The sequence below is a fragment of the Penicilliopsis zonata genome, assembly GCF_001890105.1.
Source record: "Penicilliopsis zonata CBS 506.65 unplaced genomic scaffold ASPZOscaffold_18, whole genome shotgun sequence".
In the NCBI taxonomy this organism is placed as follows: domain Eukaryota; kingdom Fungi; phylum Ascomycota; class Eurotiomycetes; order Eurotiales; family Aspergillaceae; genus Penicilliopsis; species Penicilliopsis zonata.
This window is the reverse complement of record NW_019208926.1, coordinates 382,781-400,027: the sequence shown is the minus strand read 5'-3', so window position 1 is coordinate 400,027 and position 17,247 is coordinate 382,781. Positions and strand designations below refer to the sequence as shown.

Sequence of the window (17,247 nt, the reverse complement as noted above, 5' to 3'; positions counted from 1 at the left end):
GACCAATTACTTGGCGGTGAGATCTGATCAATAGATATAGATCTATCTAGCTGGAAACAGCCGCGAACCTATATATCGATCTATAATTAGTGTATTCCTATAATTCTTAGTAATCATGATCAGTGAGACAGTACTAGACTAACCCCCTACAGTTAGAGGACCCTGTTCTACGGTGGACCAACGCTAGGCCCAGAACTGCTCTCGGTCTTCCTCTTCCAGCCAGCTGATTCGTCACCGCTACTGAAGCTAGAGCAAACTGGGTAAGACCCAAGTTCAAGCCTTGACTACCGCCCGCCAAGCAGGGGTATTTATTTATTTATTCACAGTAGCAGAGGCACTACTCTGTATGCAGCAGGTACTCCCTAGTACCTTCTAGGTAGTATTTAGTATGTTAGGTAGTATGTACCTAGGCAGTTATTTTAGGTAGTATGTAGTAGTTAGTAGAGTGGACGTACTTGTATACAGTACAGTACGGACGTCTTTGCCTCCGAGTCCGACTCGTGCAGGCTTTGTTGAAGCGCCAAACCCGCCCCGTCGTCTAGAATTGCCTACAATGAGCTCCTTTGCAGTGACTACATTGACACCTTAAAGCACAACATCAATGGTGCTGTTCTATTTCCTATTGGCTTGAAAGTACCTCATTCAGTGTGGATGTAAATTTCATGCCAGTCACAGTGGAAAACAAGCATCAGCGTGGCAACTAACAATAGGGTTTAATACTAGCTCGTGGTGGTTGAGTACTATCTAAAACATTGTCCACTGCTAATAATACCTCCTCTACAGAGTATATAATTAGTAGCAACCTGCCCAGGAGATGAAGCAATTCTTTGGATTACCCTAGAGTCCTACTACTTACCTCAATCATTTCTACCAAGTACTAGTACTATTCCCCTATTATTGTTCTCTAATTCAAAGAGTGCGGGAGAAATCTGCTGCTGCTGCTGCTGCTGGTGGGAAATCGCTGCTGCCTAGAATGACGCCGTCCCCCCCCCAAGACCTCCTGAAATATCTCCCCGACCATCGGGTGCTGGTGTGTATGCAGTGTCGCTATGCCATCCAGCCGAATGCCGTCGCGCGCCATCTCAAGGAGATCCATCACATCCATCGCGGCGACCGTCGACCCTTTGTCGAGTATGCCGGCCAGTTCGACCTCGCAGACCCCGCCAAGGTCGTCTATCCCGACCTCACCCAGTTCCCCGTCCCCGTCTTGCCGGTCGAGAACGGAGTGGCCTGTCGGTTTGCCGGCTGTGGCCATCTCTGCGTCACCGTCAAGCGTATGAAGCAGCATTGGATGACCGTCCATCGCATGTCGGCCAGGGACGGCATCGACTGGCGCAACGTGCAGGTGCAGACCTTTTTCCGAGGCAACGCCCTCAAGTATTTCACGGGGGAAAGGTCGGAAGAAGTCCAGCCGGAGAAAGGGTGCAGTCGAAGGGATTTCGCCCCGGTGACGCTGGTAAGAGCTTATTCCCGGTGGTCGATCATCTTATCACTTGCTAATCTGAACAGAACTTTTCTCCCGCCTCACCAGATGGACCGCTTGCGGAGATCGAGCAAAGGCTAATCGAGAAATATCACCTCGACTCGCTCGATTCAGAGCTGCTTCGGCATTATCTCCGTCATACAAGCCAGACCATCGATCCTCGCCCCGAGACGCAGACTGCCTTTCAGACTGCCGTCCCCAAAATCGCTTACAACTTCCACTTCCTTCTCCAGGGAATGCTCTCCTGCGCCGCCATGCATCTCGCCCAGATCACTCCTTCCAGGGGGGCCTTCTCGTACAGAGCCACCGCGGCAAAGCACCACGACGCCGCTCTTCCGACCTTCCGCCACGCAATGCTCACCATCAGCAGTCACAACTGCAACGCCGTCATGGCATTCAGCTTCTTCATGATGATCTACACCCTATCCCGTGCCGATGATGCGGACAGCTTGCTCCTCATCCGCGAGTCCACCACCACCACCACCATTGCTGCTTGGATGGAAGTCCTCCGCACACGATGTAACCTCCTTGATTCCTGCTGGGAAAACATTATTTGCGGGCCGATAGGGCCCCTGGCTTCTCTATGGCGACACAACGACCAAAAAACCGTCGTATCCCCGACAGACCCTCTCCTCTGTAAACTCCTCTCGATACGAAACTGCTCAGCATCGTTTCACCCCTGGAACGAAAGTGACACGAAACTCTACAACAACGCCGCGGTGGAACTCACCCGTGCCATCTCCCTTGCAAGCCGTATGGGTCACACGCTTACCATCTGGGATGCCCTAGGGACGTGGCCGTTGAATCTTGCAGACGGCTTCTTCGATTTGCTCCTTGCCATGCATCCGGGCGCCTTGATTCTCCTCGCTCAGTACGGAACGCTATTGGCATCCGTGCAGACTTTGTGGTTCTTCAACGGCCACGCTGGGAAACTGCTCGACAGGGTGCGTTCTTTGGTAGATCCCAGGTGGGAAAAGTTCTTGCAGGCAGATTACATGCATTCATAATTACCCTTGAGAAGCATATGTATTATACAATGAGTTATTAATGTTTGATTACCCTTTTGAATCTCCTTGAAATTATACCCTAGGCTTTGCCAGGAAGAGATTATGATAGTACAAGAATAGAAGATATAGTTCTATTTCATTTTTCCATGCCTGCTACTACCTTAGCTAAACATAAAGCCATGGTGTTTACTTGTAGTACTGTAGTAAGTCAAGAAGTGCTGCCTAGGCATTCTTCTTAAATCGGTTGTCTTGATCTTAATGACAGCTCGAAGTAAAGGCATTAACATACTTACGAACTGGCCTAGGTTATATGAACCGCGAGAGCAGGTCGTCGAACACATCTTCCTCGATGATGGACCCGAATCTAGACTGTGAGCAAGGCCATGCACAGCAGAGGGACAGGAGAGCTGTACGTACCCGAAACACTTCATATTTTCAGCCAAAGTTTGCTTCAATTCCTCCAACTTGATGGGTGTCAGCTCGTGGAACTGTGGATGGGACTTGATTCGATTCCACCCCTGGACCGGGGTGATGAAACCCTCCAGACCCAAGCTACCGGACAGCTCAAAGAGCCGGTCTAGCTCTGCGGCTGAGGTCTCCCATTCCGAGCCTTCGTGGAGAGTCTCCGGTGCACCCGCCAATAAAATGCCTTGCATCGACATGGCGTGGCCAGACGGTTCATACGGGTATCCACGGCGTGTGTGTTCTAGACAGTGTTGCTCAAGCCTTTTGAGTTAGTTAACTTTGGAAGACACAGCCAACCAACGCCCATGACATACGATAACACAAAGTCCACACCAACCTGGGTTCGATGTAACCTATGCGGATGTGGCTGATCCTGAGTCTGGCCCACGCCTGCCGTGTCTGAGCTGGACCATGGCTCGAGATCCGGCATCGTGACCTTCAAACACTGGCAGGCATCTTTCCCCACAACCTGCACCTCAGCCAGATATCCCTTCCGCACAGCAGGCACACCTGCTGGAAAGGGGATACTGTGCGCAACCAAAAGGTCCCGCAGGAAGGCATTCTCAGCCGCTTGCTCCTTCAATTCTTCGGTAAGGGAGATAAAGTTGTACAGATCATGCAGCTCGTCTTCCAGAGCACGCAGGTGATTTTCCTTCCTCTCGCGGTGTTTCCTGCCAGTCAGCAGAAGCCAGGGAAAAGAGGGAGTAGGGGGCGGGTGATAAAAGAAATGATATATACCGTTGTGCGCGACGAACCTGATCACGTCGTCGAGCGTGGGCTTCCTTCGAGACCGCTGGTAACAAGACTTTCAGCAAAGATAGGTATCAGTATTATTCAAATCCATAGATCACATACGCTCCTTGGCATCCCCGACGGGCCCAGTCGATGGGGTCTCCATCTTGTAAGAAGCGTGGTGATGCTGGAGAGAAGCAGGATTCGCTGACGAAGAAGAAGGGAGGGGCGAGTCCCGTGATTGGTTGGTCGGTGCCTGTCCGAGACATTAATATTAGAAGAAGAACAACAACAACAACACCAGCTCAACGACGACTCAGCCACGTTCTCCCGTGTCTGGGAGTATCTGGATCGTCAGAGGGGCTGAAACATTCGAGATTGATGGATTTTCCGCGTTGATACACTGCCAGTGAGTCAAATTCATCGCATTTACTGCTGGAAGACCAGTAGATAAGGAACCATAGGGAACTGGAAGATTGTTATGGAGTTGAAGATATCTAATTACTGATATTAATAACTAATAGTATGGCTTTCTAGTTTTGTTTGTCCTCCAAAGACCGAACAAGTCACTCCTTTTTGTATGGCTTTCTTCTCTCCCAGAGCACCTTGGCTGGAGACATCGGACGGGAAAAGAGAGACTATTCAAGATTAGCATTGGACTGAAAGGCATAGACGTATAAGAAGAAGGGGCAACTAACTGAAAAATCTGTCTCCGGGGTGCCCTTGACACCAGCGACGTTCTTGATCTTGAAGTTGCGCACAAACAAGGCGAGGATGACACCCAGCTGGATGTAGGCGAACCGTTCGCCGATGCAGCGGTGTCTCCCGCCTCCAAAGGGGAGATACGGACTATTAGACCCTTTGCCCGTCAGCCCCTTGGTGTTGTCTTCCTCTTCTTCATCGTCGTTGTTGTCGTCAATGTCCTCCCGTTTGACAGCCTCCCAGCGGTGCGGGTTCCATGTCATCGGTTCGGGGAAATACTGCGGATCGCGGGCGCTGCTTGCAGGCGAAGCCATGACGACATGGCTGGGAGGGATCACGTAGGGGGTTCCCTCCATGAAGAGAGGCACCTTCACCTGCCGCATGATGGAGTGGACCGGGTTGTGCAGGCGGAGCGTTTCTTTGACGGTGAAGGCGAGCAGCGTCAGCTTCTGCAAGCCCTCGTAGGTGAGTGGCGCGTCTCCGGGACCCAGCACGCGCACTTGCTCGGCGTACAACTCCTCGACGATGGCCGGGTTGGACGCCATCTGCAGCATCGCATACGAGATGGTTGCGCTCGACGAGTGGTGACCGCCCAGCAGGAGAGCAATCATCATGTGCGCAATCTCCTTGTCTGGGATGGGCTGCCCATCCTTGTATTTGCACCCCATCAGATTCCAGATCATGTCCTCAGTGTCGGTCTCCTTTTTCCCTCCCTGCAGCCGCCGCTGTTGGATGATTTCCATGTAGACTTGGGCCATCTTCTTATGCGCGCGGTCGCGGGCCCGGTTACGGGGCAGTGGTGCCCAGGGAAGCATGAAGTTGATTGGGGTGAAGCCCATATCCAGGTCATGGAACAAGTCAGCGATGGTCGAATCAAACTGCGCGCGCACTTCCTTGCCCTGCAGCGAGCGCGATGCCGTATAGATGGTCAACTCGGCCATGGCGGGCGGCACATCGAGGATCCCATTTGTTCCCTGCAGTTCTGACCTCTTTGCGATGAATTCTTCCGTCTCAAGGGCGATCAGATCCACGTATGAGCGGAAGGCGTCGGCTGTGAGACCGAACTTGACAAACTAACGTCCATTGTATCAGCAGAAAAGTGACTTTTTTCCCTCTCAGGGGATCAAGTTTCTCCTTCTTCTTCCATTCTCTTACCCTCTTCTGTTGGATGAATTTCTCATTCGGACAATCAAACACGACATCCGTTCCAAAGACTGGCGTCGTCAAGGGCGAATACACCTCTTCCGCCGAGAGCTCGCGATGTTTCCCGTTGAGAACGAAGTTATTCCCACTCGCTCCCAGACAGACTGTCGTTGGTTTCCCAAGCAGGATGAAAGTGAAGACATCGCCGTACTGGCTTCTATCAGCACCACTCGCTCGCTCTTAGATCATTTCTAGCTCCGGTGAGGATGGTGATAGTCACTACCTTTTTCTGGCAATCTTCAAAAAACTTGAAGGGTTCTCTACCGTACACGATCGTGCTGCCTAGAAACGGAATCCAATGGAAAACAACGGGCGGTTTTGTCGGGTCCTTGAATAACACCTGTTTAAGCAGGTTTCCCACGACCAGCAGGAAGAGGAGCGCCGCGACGCCGACGACGAGGGGGACTTTGCTGACGATTTCTAACATGGCGACGACGACGACGACGACACCTCTCAACTTGCAGGAAGCTGGACAAAGCACAGCTTGTTGCCTACTCTAACTTGCTCAACTTTGTACTTTAAGAGAAGCCGCGCTCCAATAAGGTGGTGGTGATTGCAACACCCGGAAGGAGGCGATCCGACTGGCATGACACGAGTGGAACAGTGGCCTTATTATTATTATGATTATTATTATGATTTCCGCGGTTTGGGGTTCTTATGGTCAGATCACCCTTTCTACTAGTCAGTTGGCAGTCTATTGTTGTTGCCTGCTACGAAGAGTTTCCCTGCTGATTCTCATGCACGCCGAAAGACGGTCAACAGACAATAAACCGTTCATGTGGATCAATAGTCTAATTTCTCTCGGTACTAGAGATCGAAAAAGCTGGCCATCAACCGTGATTCTCTTTTTTTTGGATCACCGAATGTTGATTTTTTTACGAAACCCTTCCTTGCTCGATGTGGCGCCACCTTGTTTGCCCCTTTACTGCGCGGACGGGCTTCATCCATTTCCCACTATCGCAACAAAAAGTTTTATTAATCGAAACATTTGCCGGGTCTCGGTCGATATGGACCGTTGGTCTCACCCGCCAATTGGCTCCGTCATAACGGCGGTGTAATAATGACAACGAGCAGGCAGAGAGGAGGTCAGCTTTCTACCAGGTCGAGGCCTCGAGGGTAACAGAGTGGATGGTTTCTCTCATCGATCCTCTTAAAGTGGCGCCTTGGTATCGCTACTGCCAGTGATTGTCAGCCAACATGCAAGTATGGTGTTCTGTGAGTTGTTGTTGAGCAGCTCCCATCAGAGACAGTCTCTGGACTGGAGAAAGGATACTGTCATCTAGTCTGAAAGGCCGCAGGCGGCCTTGAAATTCAACAGCTTCGTCTGTAGCGAAAACGGTTCAACCACCGATATCCTGGACTAGATGCCTCAATGGGATCATGAGATAAAGTGCCAACTGTATCGTCTCTATCCACCTGGTGCTGAACCCATCCTCTCCGACTTCTTTCAATACGAGCAAAGACTTTCGCAGCCTGGATGAGATTGCCTATCCAGTGAGCAATGAGCAAGTTGAGACTGGGTTGAACTTACAGGCATTGTCTTCTAGGCTTCCGTCCTCGACTTTTCCCTCACCCGGTCAAAGGTGAGCTCACAGAGGTAGAGGCCATTTCTTTCATCGTACATTGCATCTTTTGCGGACGCCGTACCTGAGTCATTATCATGGCTCCTAGCTGGGTGTCCAGGTGCTTCTGTCCAAACAAGGGAACCAAGTCAGAGCCAGCTGGTTCAACTAGAACGGCACGTCTGTTGTCCTTCAGAAGCAGTCTAGCTGCATAGCCACGGATACGACGTTCTGAGTCTTCAAAGTACTTCTCCTTTGTCTGGGCAGGCCCGAGGCTTGCAAAAGCTATGATGACCTCCCATACGGTTTCTTTTTCCATACCACTTCAAGATCGGTGAAGCCAGGGATATGATTTTAGCCCTCTTTCGTCCCATTTGGTATTCTCCTTGGCACTGGCGAAAGAGAAAGTGTAGCTAAGAAGAAGGCAATATCGTCGAAGCGGCAAGGTCCAGCCAATTGAACCACTACAAGCGGAATGGGCATCAATAGAGTTGTTCAAACAATGGAACATGATCGTCGTCGCATCTCGCGATGACGGTATTTTTTTCCCAAGCTGTCTTTCGGGTCAGGCTCCATTCTCGTCGCCGACATGACCGCAGCCCCCAGCATATGCGAGAGAATTCCATCGTGGCCTTCTTGGGGAGATTTTGAGGATCTCATCTTCAATCCAAAGCCATCCTCGGCGAGGGAAGGAAAAGACGAAGGCTAAAGAAGACTGCGATGGCTTTATGGTCATTATGAGGACGCTGTTTCCCCTTCTCACGAACATATAGTCCGGGGATGGCTATTTGACCTTCCCCGTGTCTCATGCGTTTTACCCCTGGGGATGCAACGCACTGATATTGAATCTTCAGAAATCCATGGGGTCAGCCTAGATGTTCCCACGCATACTGCTGTCGATTGTAGACCCGGGAATATCTGTAGATCTTCCCGTATACCGACAGGCTAGGTAGAGTGCCATCAGGCAAGGGCTTTCCAACACGTAGCAGCTTGAGAGAAAAATGGATGAATGCCAGAGATGTGATGTACCTGATCGCCGGATTCTATCTGTCATTCGCCAGGGACTGCTTTGTTTTTCTTCCTTGCGGATTCTATGCAAAGGACACTCTGAAGCTATTGCGATCACCGCAAGCAAGTCTGTACGCAAGCTAATATAAGTAATAGGTAATATAGGCTGATAGAAAACCAGGTTGATATAATAGAGAGAAGGATATCAAAGTGTATATATAGGTTATGGAGATGGAGAGAGAAGTAGAGAAAGGGTATGGATTTATATAGACATCCATTCATTGATTGAGACATTCACTGGACAAAGCCCCATTCACTGGACAAAGCCCCATTCACTAGACTAGCAGTGACACGCCTAGGCTACAGCAGACTGAGTAGAGGGAAGATGGCATCTATTAAAGTCTAAGTGGTATCATAATAACTAAGTAGGTAACTATATACAATCTATCTCATGACTCTCGTCTTTATGTATGCTCCCGAATGCAGGCGCTCGGGATACTCCGTAGACCAGGCTCTATACATGCATGGCTGGTGGATCGATGGGAAATGGAGGCAGGAAATCGCTCGACTCCCACATCTCGGGCAGTCCGTATTCGGACATGTCGAACAGGTTATCGAAATCAAACGGCTGCTGGGGTTAGTGAATGAATGTTTCATGACAGATGAAAGAAAAAGCTTACTGAAATTCCAGGGATATCGGTGGACAGTAACGGATCAAACTGCGGCACTGGGACGGTTGATTGGATGCCGCCACCGGAAGACTGTGATAAAGTCAGAAATTTACACGGGAAAAAAGGGAAAAGTGAAAAGACATACCTCAAGCGGCTGTGTTCGATGCCCTTCCCCCCAGGGAACGCCAGAAAGCAATTCCTTGCAGTTCTGGATGGTCCGTTTGGAGGCCTCCTCCACCCATTTCAGCGAGTCCTCGCCCTTGAGACGTGCGCGGACCGAGGCAAGCACGAGGTTGAGAAACAAGTAACATTTCCCGCCCTTGGCCGCGGGTCCCAGACGCTGCCCGAAGGCATCGAGGGCGTGTTCGACCACCCGGATCAGCACGTCCTGCTGCGACTGGACCATATCCGACAGCGGCGAGACCAGGGAGGTCATTGCTGCGGGACCGCTGCTCATCGAGGTTAACGCCGAGGCGGCATACTCGTCAGCCTGGAGGGACAGCTCGACGCACACGGTGATGGCGGCGTGGAAAAACTCGTCGCGGAACATGCCTCCGCTCAGCTGAGCGATGCGCGGGATGAGCGAGAACGACAGTCCCGTCGGCTTGTTGGCGGAAGTGGAGGAGGAGGGAGAGTTGTTGCCCACGGGCTCCAACAGGGTGAGCATCTCCAGCGAGCCCTCAAGGCACTGTTTGCGCGAGTAGGCGAATTTCGGAGACCGGACGATACTCAGGGAAAACGGGCGGTGGAGAGCGAGTAAATGTCGTCGCAGGAGGAAAACATACATTGACCGCGGGAAGGCGGCCAGGTCCATGTCCGGCGATGCAGCTCTCGACGAAGGGGCGAATGCGATGGACGCATCTCTCAGGTGCTGTTCCAGCCCTTCGCTGAGGCGCAGCGCCTCGTCGTAGCTGAGACTGAACTTGAGCGAGTTGACCAACTTGGAGACCCGGAGTCGGAAGGTGAGCGAGCGGAGCATGACCTTCTGGAAGGTCGAACGGGTGAAGGAGTCGGTCGTCTGCCTCGGTAGAGGGTCGTCGCTCTTGTCATCCATCAGATCGTAGTCGTCAATGTCCGACGGCAGACCGCAGTCGTATTCCTCGGGATCAATGGCGGGGGCGACACCGCTGTCCAGCGAGGATTGGATCTCTAGTTCGACCAGCGTTGTCCAGAGCCGACGGCGCATCTCCGCCCAGAATCTCGTCATGCTCGGGAACCGATAGGGGTCCCGGTGCAGGCCCATCATCATCGCCGAGCGTAATAGTGCGCCGGAATGCACCCAGACGATGTCTCCATCGCATGCTGTTGCCTGTCGCGCAATAACAACGATGCACTGTACCTGCAGCCAGCGGATATCGATCCAGGAGCTGACATTGGTAGAGGGGAGCCACGACTGCACCGCCAGGATCCAGCGCGAGGCGACCTTGGGGGCCGGCTCATCGCCTAGAACCTTGAGATTGGGATCCAAAAAGGAGCTACTTGCCGCGAAGATGGCCAGCAGCATGGCTTCGAAGACGGTGTTGTCGGGCGGGCGGGTTGCCGCGGCCCAGAAGGCGTTGTACTGCTCGAGAAACGTCGGGACATGCAGGATGCGATGGGTCATTTCAAAAGTCGTCAAGTACAGATTGACCAACTCGTCCGCCACGGCGCGCGACGGCAGAAGGTCCTCCAGTCGGAAGGAGGTGCTCTGCAGAACGCGCTGGTGATCACGTTTCTCCTTGCCCCATACCTCCGACTTGAAGCGTTTCATCGACTTGAATTCCGACCGGTGCGCCTCGTTTTGCCGTGTCTCCTTGAGAAATTTGCGGATATCCTGGAACTAGAAGTAGTTAGTATTCTATAAAGTAGAGTCCTGCCAGAAAGGAGGGGGAAAGGGGGGGGAAACTGACGATCGACACCGACAACGTCCAGTGGCACCGGCCGAAGTAGCGTGTCTTTCTCATCTTCCCTCGAAAGCAAGCATCCGCCAGGTTCTCGACGTGATCGTCGAGGATCTGGTCCTGATGCAGCGGCACTGACCGCAACCCCATCTCCGACACGCCGTCATATCCTGAGTGCTCCGGGGTCGGCACGTTGGCCGCCCTGGCCAACGCGTGTTCTAACGTTTGCACCCGCCGACGCAGTTCGTGCACCTCGTCCGGCGGGCGCGGCGCCTTGGTGATGCGGTGGGCGGGGTTCTTGAGCTTCGAGTCAAAGACGAAGACGCCAGCCTGCGAAGGAGACGAATTCTGGGCGGCGGCAACGGTGGTTATGGCGGTGGTGGTTGTGTTGGCGGAGGGGAGGCCGCCGGGAGGCCGCGGAACGGAAATCGCGTTCGAGGAGATCGCCAACGGGGAGGTGTTATCCTGGTGAGCAGCGATCTCGCTTGACGGCTGGCGCTGGGCTCGCATCTCCGGCTGCAAGCCCGTGTAGATACACGAGTCGGCGGTTTTCGACCGCACACACTGGCTGCAGGGCAGCAGACGGTCGCATTTCAGCTTGCGGCGGCGGCATTCCGTGCACGACAGCGGCGGCCGGCGACGCTTCGGCGGTGATTTCTCGCGGTCGCCTTGGCCCTGGTATGTCTGGTGTTGTCCCTGATGGGCGCCGAAGAGTTCAAAGTCGTCTTCCATGGTTTAATTTTTGTTTGCTGGCAGTTAGCAGGCACTCCGTGGGAAGAAGCAATTTGCCACGGTGGGCTTCACATATCCAGCTCCCCCTGAGAAACACAGTAACCTATGTCCAGCAATGAAAACAAAAGGCGACTGTCTCCCCGCGTCATCCCCGTGGTACTATTTACAGCGTCAGCGATGAGTTTGGTCGTAGGCAGCGATGGAATCGAGCCTTCCACTTCTCTGTCGTCATTCAGAGAGAAGTTTCGGACTGCCGCGTTGGGACGTTACTCCGAGAGGCTTACCGGATTGGGTATCCTCGGCCGGAATATCCCGAGCTCAGATTTGAGGTTTTATTTCTGGTGTTTCACTGTCTGGACGGAGTATTAGTGCTCGTTTTGATTGGAGATCTGGAGTGGCGTTGATATTGAGAAGATTCAATGACTCAGAGACTGATTCTAGAGTCCACAGAAAATACTGTATTTTGGCAGACAGCAAAGATCCTCCTTATTACTACTGCGCCACTGTCTTGATAACTAGTATACTGCCTCAGGCATTAAGATCCTTCTGCCTCAGGCAACGACTCCAGGGTCTTGCCTAGACAGGACTAGACGTTCGCACACATTCCTGTCGACAACTCGATTCAACTCGTCTCTTCTCCTCCAGACAGATTTGAGATCCTATCCATCGTCAGCGTGTACAGTTCATATCCACGAAGAAGGAATCAAGTCCTACTCGATCAGATTTCCATCTGGATCCCTCACATACACACTGCGGAGCTTTCCCACCGCCCCTGTCCTCTCTACGACCCTACCCCCTTCCAGAACCTAGACTTTCAGCTGACTGTGGTAGAAAAAAGAAGAAGAAGAAGAAGAAAGGAAGCAAAGATACCTCGATGTTCTCCTCTCGAAACGCATGCAATACATTCTCGACCTTCTCGCCCGTTAGAAAACACAGATCGGCACTACCCGGCATCACAGTCTGAGCCTTGGGCTCGAACTCCTTTCCCGATTCATGGAGATTGATCTTTTGCGAGCCAAAGATCAACGCATGGCTACCCCTTTAGCTTGATACTATCTGTATAAACAATCCGGCAATAGCTTACCGCTGGACAGTCGGTGCCGCCGGGGACGTGAACATCTCGTGTCGCATCCCCAGACGCGTGGTATAGAAGGCGACTGACTCCGGAATAGAGCGGACAGTCAGAACAAGGTGATCGAGAGACTTGACCGTGAATTTGGCCGCCATCTTGTCTTTTCTAGTTTGTATTGTAGACGGCTATTGCTATTGAAGAATGGGCAAGTACCGTTAACTACCAGAGATAGGTATATAACATGACATTGGTGACATATTTTTGCCTCGGTTCGGTCAACTTTCAAATCACCGAGCCGAAGGAAAGAATAGCTTGTTGTATTACTTATTATTTTTGGCGAATCCCTTATCATTCAGGCCTGTTCTGCGAAACAGTAGTACATAGGTACCTACAGTGGAACAGTATTACGTTCATTCTTACCTGGTAGAGTTGTATGGAATTGACTTATAGCCACTACGAGTATTACCCAGACTATAGAAACATTTTTACAGGTAGACAGTACTATTTTCTACATACGGTACCAGGTGCCTTCTAATCTGATAAGGGGTGTAGCCTACAGCCTATTCACGTAGAGGAAGTCATATTCACGTTAGCCTACAGTATATTCACGCACTATATTCATATCTATCTCTTATATATTCACGTAAAAGATAATAACTTATTCACCATACTTTCCCTCTTCTTCGCTAGATGGTTAGCTCCAAAATAGGGTTCCTAGGAAAGTTATAAATACCCCCTCCTCTCCCTCTATTTGATCTCTTCTTTCTTCTTCTTCATCGGTCCTTCAGTGGTCTTCAGGATCTTAGTGATCCCTCACTGATATGACATGGTTTGAAATCCTTTGACAGATCTTTCATAGATCCATGATATCTTGATATCTTGATATCTTTTAATATCTTTACTGCCCTTTGACACTCTTCGACAGATGGCTCGTATATCTCTGATATATCGACATGTCTTTGACATACTGGATGTCATCTATTTAGGAAGATCTGGCTTCCTCGTAAGTATAGCTCTTATCCCTGGTACAGCTTCACTTACTGACTCGATACTTGCAGCCAGAGTATCTGAACTATCTGTGGTGAAGTTCAAGATACTCCCTTACTTTTCTCTCCAATTGCCTCTCTGTATCTCGAAGCGTCGGCTTGCGCTCTGAGCTATATGTCGTGGCCCCTGTCGATGGGTTGTTCACTTGTCGCTGCTCTAGTAAGTGGGATGATTTCCACTGAACGAACTTCTTTCGAGGCTGACTTTCTGACTAGCCATCCAGATGCAATTTGGGATGGAATCTCATGTGGACAAATGTTCCGTGGTAAGTTTTGCTGCTCACTGGATGTCGTTGGGAAAGTCAGCTAATCCCAAGAATAAAGATGGACGGCTCTACTCCAACAATCGACAACACTGCTTGTCGCTGGAGTCTATGCTCCGATCTTGTTCATTCGGTTCTGTAGAACTGGGTCATCATGCAGGCATCTGTCGACTTCACTGTTCTGCGTATCGGTCCCTGGTGACCGGCGCAGCTTGAAACGAAACTGCCCACGGACTTGACGTGGAATCTATTTTCCCTTCCAGTTTCCCTCTTTCCCTTGGAAACCGTGTCAAACGCCGTTCTCACGGGGATCTGTTTCCCATCTGGGCCCATCTCGGGGATGCTTCAAAAGACGCAACTTCGAAGTTGAGTGAGAGTGCCATTCCGGATTTAAATGGGACGTGCACCTGCGCCATGTCCCAGTTGCAAAGATCTGGGCCTGCACTCATCCATACCCCCCCGACTCATTGAAGGCCGGGTCAGCGAGTGTGTGATGCACAATGCCCTCTGAACCACCCTTGCTTCTCTTTCCACGAGGGCCGTCCCCTTTTCAATCCCCCTTCACCATTGCGGGTGGTGATTGATACTTAGTTATGCAGCTGCTGAACGACATTTCATGTTCTGCTTCCCATCCCTCACTTGGATAGGTTGACAGGTTCCAATAGACTCTGGGAATTCTTGCCTTTGAGACCAAGACGGTACTTGGTCTCTCATCCCCCGGTCCAGCCGCCCTGCGCAGATCTCAACCCAAAGAGACCGTCCAGCACTCAATTCATGCCGTCCAAGGCAAGTGAACAATTAAGGCTTGCTCCTTCCAGCTGGGACTGCTTGGTCACAGCACTGATTGATCTATTGAAGACCAGGGATGCCGCTCATCTACATGATGAGAGATCGCCTCTCTAAATCTGGATCAATGTGGTGGTGTTTTCCCCTGTGCAACACATAAACACACGTTTTGTTCCAGCAAAAAAAGTTTTTCCTCTCTGGTCCTTCTCTTCCTTCCTGGCCCAGAACGGTTTTTTATTTTCTTTCTTCTTTCTTATGTTCTGCACTGTACCTATCAATGCTATCATCATCTCCAGTAGATGTATAGCCATTGTTCAAGGCCGCCTTCTTTACCTTTCCTGTCTGTATTTCATTTTTGTTTTCCATTTCGATTTATCGATTCCTGAGATGAGAGACTGTTTTTATCGAAATCTTCGCCGCTCGTTCCTTTCTTCCCTGCATTTTTCAGTTTCCTTTCTCCAGATCCAAAATACCACGATACTTCTGAGATATGTAGAGATTTTTCATCCCTCAACTCATTTGAGAAACTTCTTCGAGGTTGTTGTCATGATTGAGACAACGACCCCAATGCCCTGGGGTTGGGTTTCGCCTCGTTCTTTTTTCAGTTCAAGCAAAGCCATGATAAACTTCCTATCGCTGCTGCTGTCGACAGCCTGGCATCTCGACCTGCGCCAACTGCGCCAACCAACAGTCTGGCATCATGAAGCAAGAAGATACAGACTGGCAACAAGCGGTAAGCTGTCAGGAAAAACGAGGACATATGCAGACTGTTAATACGTAATAGTAGCCATGCCGGAGCCACCAACACAAGCTGTCATGTCATAAAGTGCATGGACATGACGGCACACACATGTCACACTTGATCGAAGACAAGCAAATTGTGCCTCATACGGAGTAAGCCTCGAAGCTCCGTGCTATCCGGCCCATGCGGGTGACAAGAACCGGCGACGAGCCTTTTCTTGCCGTCCATCGTGCAACCGTGTGTGTGTTGATAGGTTGCTGCGCAATCGCTGTCTTTTTTCCGCATTCAACATATATGTGTGAGAAGCACCTAAATTTCTCAAGAATCAAAACTCCCTCTTCCAAATGGGATGTTTCCCAGTCATCCTAAACGACAGCCCATTGGTATGCAGGTACCGAGGTACGACAAGTCATGCGGCGGCGCAAAGTAAGCGCCCGATGGGACGTCGTATGGGATATATCCCGGTGCTGGTCTTACCAACGGGAGAGATGATTTGTTTAATGGGTTCCCATAATTGTCGTCAATCGCTAGGGACGTTGGAGTAGAGAATCCGTCCATTCAATTCCCTGCTACCCCTCCAAATGCACAGACGGGACCTGTTCGAAGACGACTTTGGTCTCCGGAAGAACGCTTTCTCCTTTTTACCCTGAATCGGTGTATCCTCTTTTCTTTCTTCATGGGGCTCATCCTCCTGAGATGGCAAATTCAAGGGAAGAGCTCCCATAAAGCTTGGGGTGTTTGCCTAGAGGGGTAGACTTATCTACCCCGCAAGGATGCGTCTGCGGTTGTCCTTATTGTCCTTGCAAGTTGACGACTCACCTATCTTCCAACCCGCGCGGAAGTACCTCGGTAGCCCTGGGGTTCCGTCCCTTTGCGTATGGGTATCCTTGGTTGTGTTTTCAACAGGCGAGTCCATGAGTTTTCAAAGAACAAGAAAAAATCAGATGGGAGGCGAACAACAGACGGGCGCCTCCCTCCCCTGCAAGAATCATGATCTGTGGAGATCAGCATTGGGTCGATTGATCATGTGGATAACTCGGGGGAAAGGAGAAAGAACAGAAAGCACGAAACTTGCCAACGCCAAGAATGGCCACCTGGTCTCAGGGGGGGGGGTGTCTGGTGTGTTTGTTGTCAGAAGGCGTTGAGAATCGAGCAGGGGGTCCAGTGCGCTGCGCTGTTGGGAATGCAGCGTGAGCTGTTGACTCTGTCCTTGAGGCGGCAAAAACAGAAGAAGAGATGAAGAGGAAATCGCAGTGAAAGGGTGCTGGAGGTTTCTGAGGACCTCTCGGCAAGGGTTGGAGTGTGTTTTTGAAAGAGACCAGGGAGGGGAGGAAGGGAAGGGAAGGGAGGAGAGGGGAAGAGACCCCGCCATTTAGTCTCAACGTCTTGAATTCTCTTCTTTCTGACTATCACTCCACGGGAAATGTTTTATACTTGTCTCTACCTGGTTGCAAATTTATTATCCTATGAAACGATTCGAGGGCAGTCTACGTTTCACCTTAGTAAACGAGTTGTCGAGCTTCTTCTTCTTCGTCGTCTTGCTCAAGTCTACTGTTCTGAGGGAACGGTGGTAGAAACTATTAATAGAATTAGTATTCTCAATGGCAGCCCTGTCACTCGAGAGAAAACAGACCCTGGACAGAGAAGTCGCTGGGTTTATGGGGAAGACTGTACCTAGTATATCGTACTGAGGACAGTGAACACGCCAGAGAGCTCACCAGCCACACCTCGAGGCTGAGCAGCTCCACGTGACGGGACTGTGGCTAATGCGACTATCCCGCATCCGACCGGAATTCCCGGGAAAGCCCCCAATTTCGTCGAGAGCCAATTGCTTCACGGCGATTGTCTACAGACCACGGAGTCATCTCGCTTGGGCAGTCTTACCGAACCCCC

The 17,247-nt window shown here is 51.1% G+C and overlaps 8 protein-coding genes across 8 annotated transcripts; 3 read left to right on the top strand and 5 right to left on the bottom strand.

Moving 5' to 3' along the window:
• The first annotated feature begins 770 nt into the window (after window positions 1-770).
• Window positions 771-2,635, top strand: ASPZODRAFT_136116 (hypothetical protein). Its single transcript, XM_022723984.1, has 2 exons — window positions 771-1,456; window positions 1,510-2,635. The coding sequence occupies exons 1-2, from the start codon at window positions 974-976 to the stop codon at window positions 2,488-2,490; spliced, it is 1,464 nt and encodes a 487-aa protein (XP_022578174.1). The 5' UTR covers window positions 771-973; the 3' UTR covers window positions 2,491-2,635.
• Window positions 2,636-2,643: 8 nt separating this feature from the next.
• ASPZODRAFT_909954 (hypothetical protein) lies at window positions 2,644-4,134 on the bottom strand. The gene is made up of 4 exons (XM_022730412.1): window positions 3,811-4,134; window positions 3,270-3,748; window positions 2,908-3,216; window positions 2,644-2,854 (listed from the first exon to the last, which is right to left on the bottom strand). The coding sequence occupies exons 1-4, from the start codon at window positions 3,820-3,822 to the stop codon at window positions 2,797-2,799; spliced, it is 858 nt and encodes a 285-aa protein (XP_022578173.1). The 5' UTR covers window positions 3,823-4,134; the 3' UTR covers window positions 2,644-2,796.
• A 191-nt stretch (window positions 4,135-4,325) lies between these two features.
• ASPZODRAFT_146004 (hypothetical protein) lies at window positions 4,326-6,019 on the bottom strand (the record flags this gene model as incomplete). Its single annotated transcript, XM_022725132.1, has 3 exons — window positions 4,326-5,462; window positions 5,545-5,769; window positions 5,816-6,019. 3 exons carry the CDS (start codon window positions 6,017-6,019, stop codon window positions 4,326-4,328), a joined length of 1,566 nt encoding a protein of 521 aa, XP_022578172.1.
• Window positions 6,020-8,539: 2,520 nt separating this feature from the next.
• Window positions 8,540-11,666, bottom strand: ASPZODRAFT_136113 (hypothetical protein). The gene is made up of 4 exons (XM_022723983.1): window positions 10,723-11,666; window positions 8,979-10,652; window positions 8,843-8,923; window positions 8,540-8,790 (listed from the first exon to the last, which is right to left on the bottom strand). Exons 1-4 carry the CDS (start codon window positions 11,443-11,445, stop codon window positions 8,677-8,679), a joined length of 2,592 nt encoding a protein of 863 aa, XP_022578171.1. The 5' UTR covers window positions 11,446-11,666; the 3' UTR covers window positions 8,540-8,676.
• Window positions 11,667-11,840: 174 nt separating this feature from the next.
• On the bottom strand, window positions 11,841-12,705 carry ASPZODRAFT_136111 (hypothetical protein). The gene is made up of 4 exons (XM_022723982.1): window positions 12,530-12,705; window positions 12,316-12,478; window positions 12,160-12,251; window positions 11,841-12,104 (listed from the first exon to the last, which is right to left on the bottom strand). Exons 1-4 carry the CDS (start codon window positions 12,670-12,672, stop codon window positions 12,068-12,070), a joined length of 435 nt encoding a protein of 144 aa, XP_022578170.1. The 5' UTR covers window positions 12,673-12,705; the 3' UTR covers window positions 11,841-12,067.
• Window positions 12,706-14,513: 1,808 nt separating this feature from the next.
• Window positions 14,514-15,568, top strand: ASPZODRAFT_908077 (hypothetical protein). Its single transcript, XM_022730409.1, has 2 exons — window positions 14,514-15,345; window positions 15,397-15,568. Exons 1-2 carry the CDS (start codon window positions 14,868-14,870, stop codon window positions 15,435-15,437), a joined length of 519 nt encoding a protein of 172 aa, XP_022578169.1. The 5' UTR covers window positions 14,514-14,867; the 3' UTR covers window positions 15,438-15,568.
• Window positions 15,569-16,046: 478 nt separating this feature from the next.
• On the bottom strand, window positions 16,047-17,011 carry ASPZODRAFT_908014 (hypothetical protein). The gene is made up of 4 exons (XM_022730408.1): window positions 16,988-17,011; window positions 16,430-16,931; window positions 16,174-16,349; window positions 16,047-16,114 (listed from the first exon to the last, which is right to left on the bottom strand). Exons 2-3 carry the CDS (start codon window positions 16,724-16,726, stop codon window positions 16,254-16,256), a joined length of 393 nt encoding a protein of 130 aa, XP_022578168.1. The 5' UTR covers window positions 16,727-16,931; window positions 16,988-17,011; the 3' UTR covers window positions 16,047-16,114; window positions 16,174-16,253.
• Window positions 16,695-17,068, top strand: ASPZODRAFT_908080 (hypothetical protein). The gene has a single exon (XM_022730410.1). It carries the CDS (start codon window positions 16,778-16,780, stop codon window positions 17,030-17,032), a length of 255 nt encoding a protein of 84 aa, XP_022578167.1. The 5' UTR covers window positions 16,695-16,777; the 3' UTR covers window positions 17,033-17,068.
• Window positions 17,069-17,247: the final 179 nt, after the last annotated feature.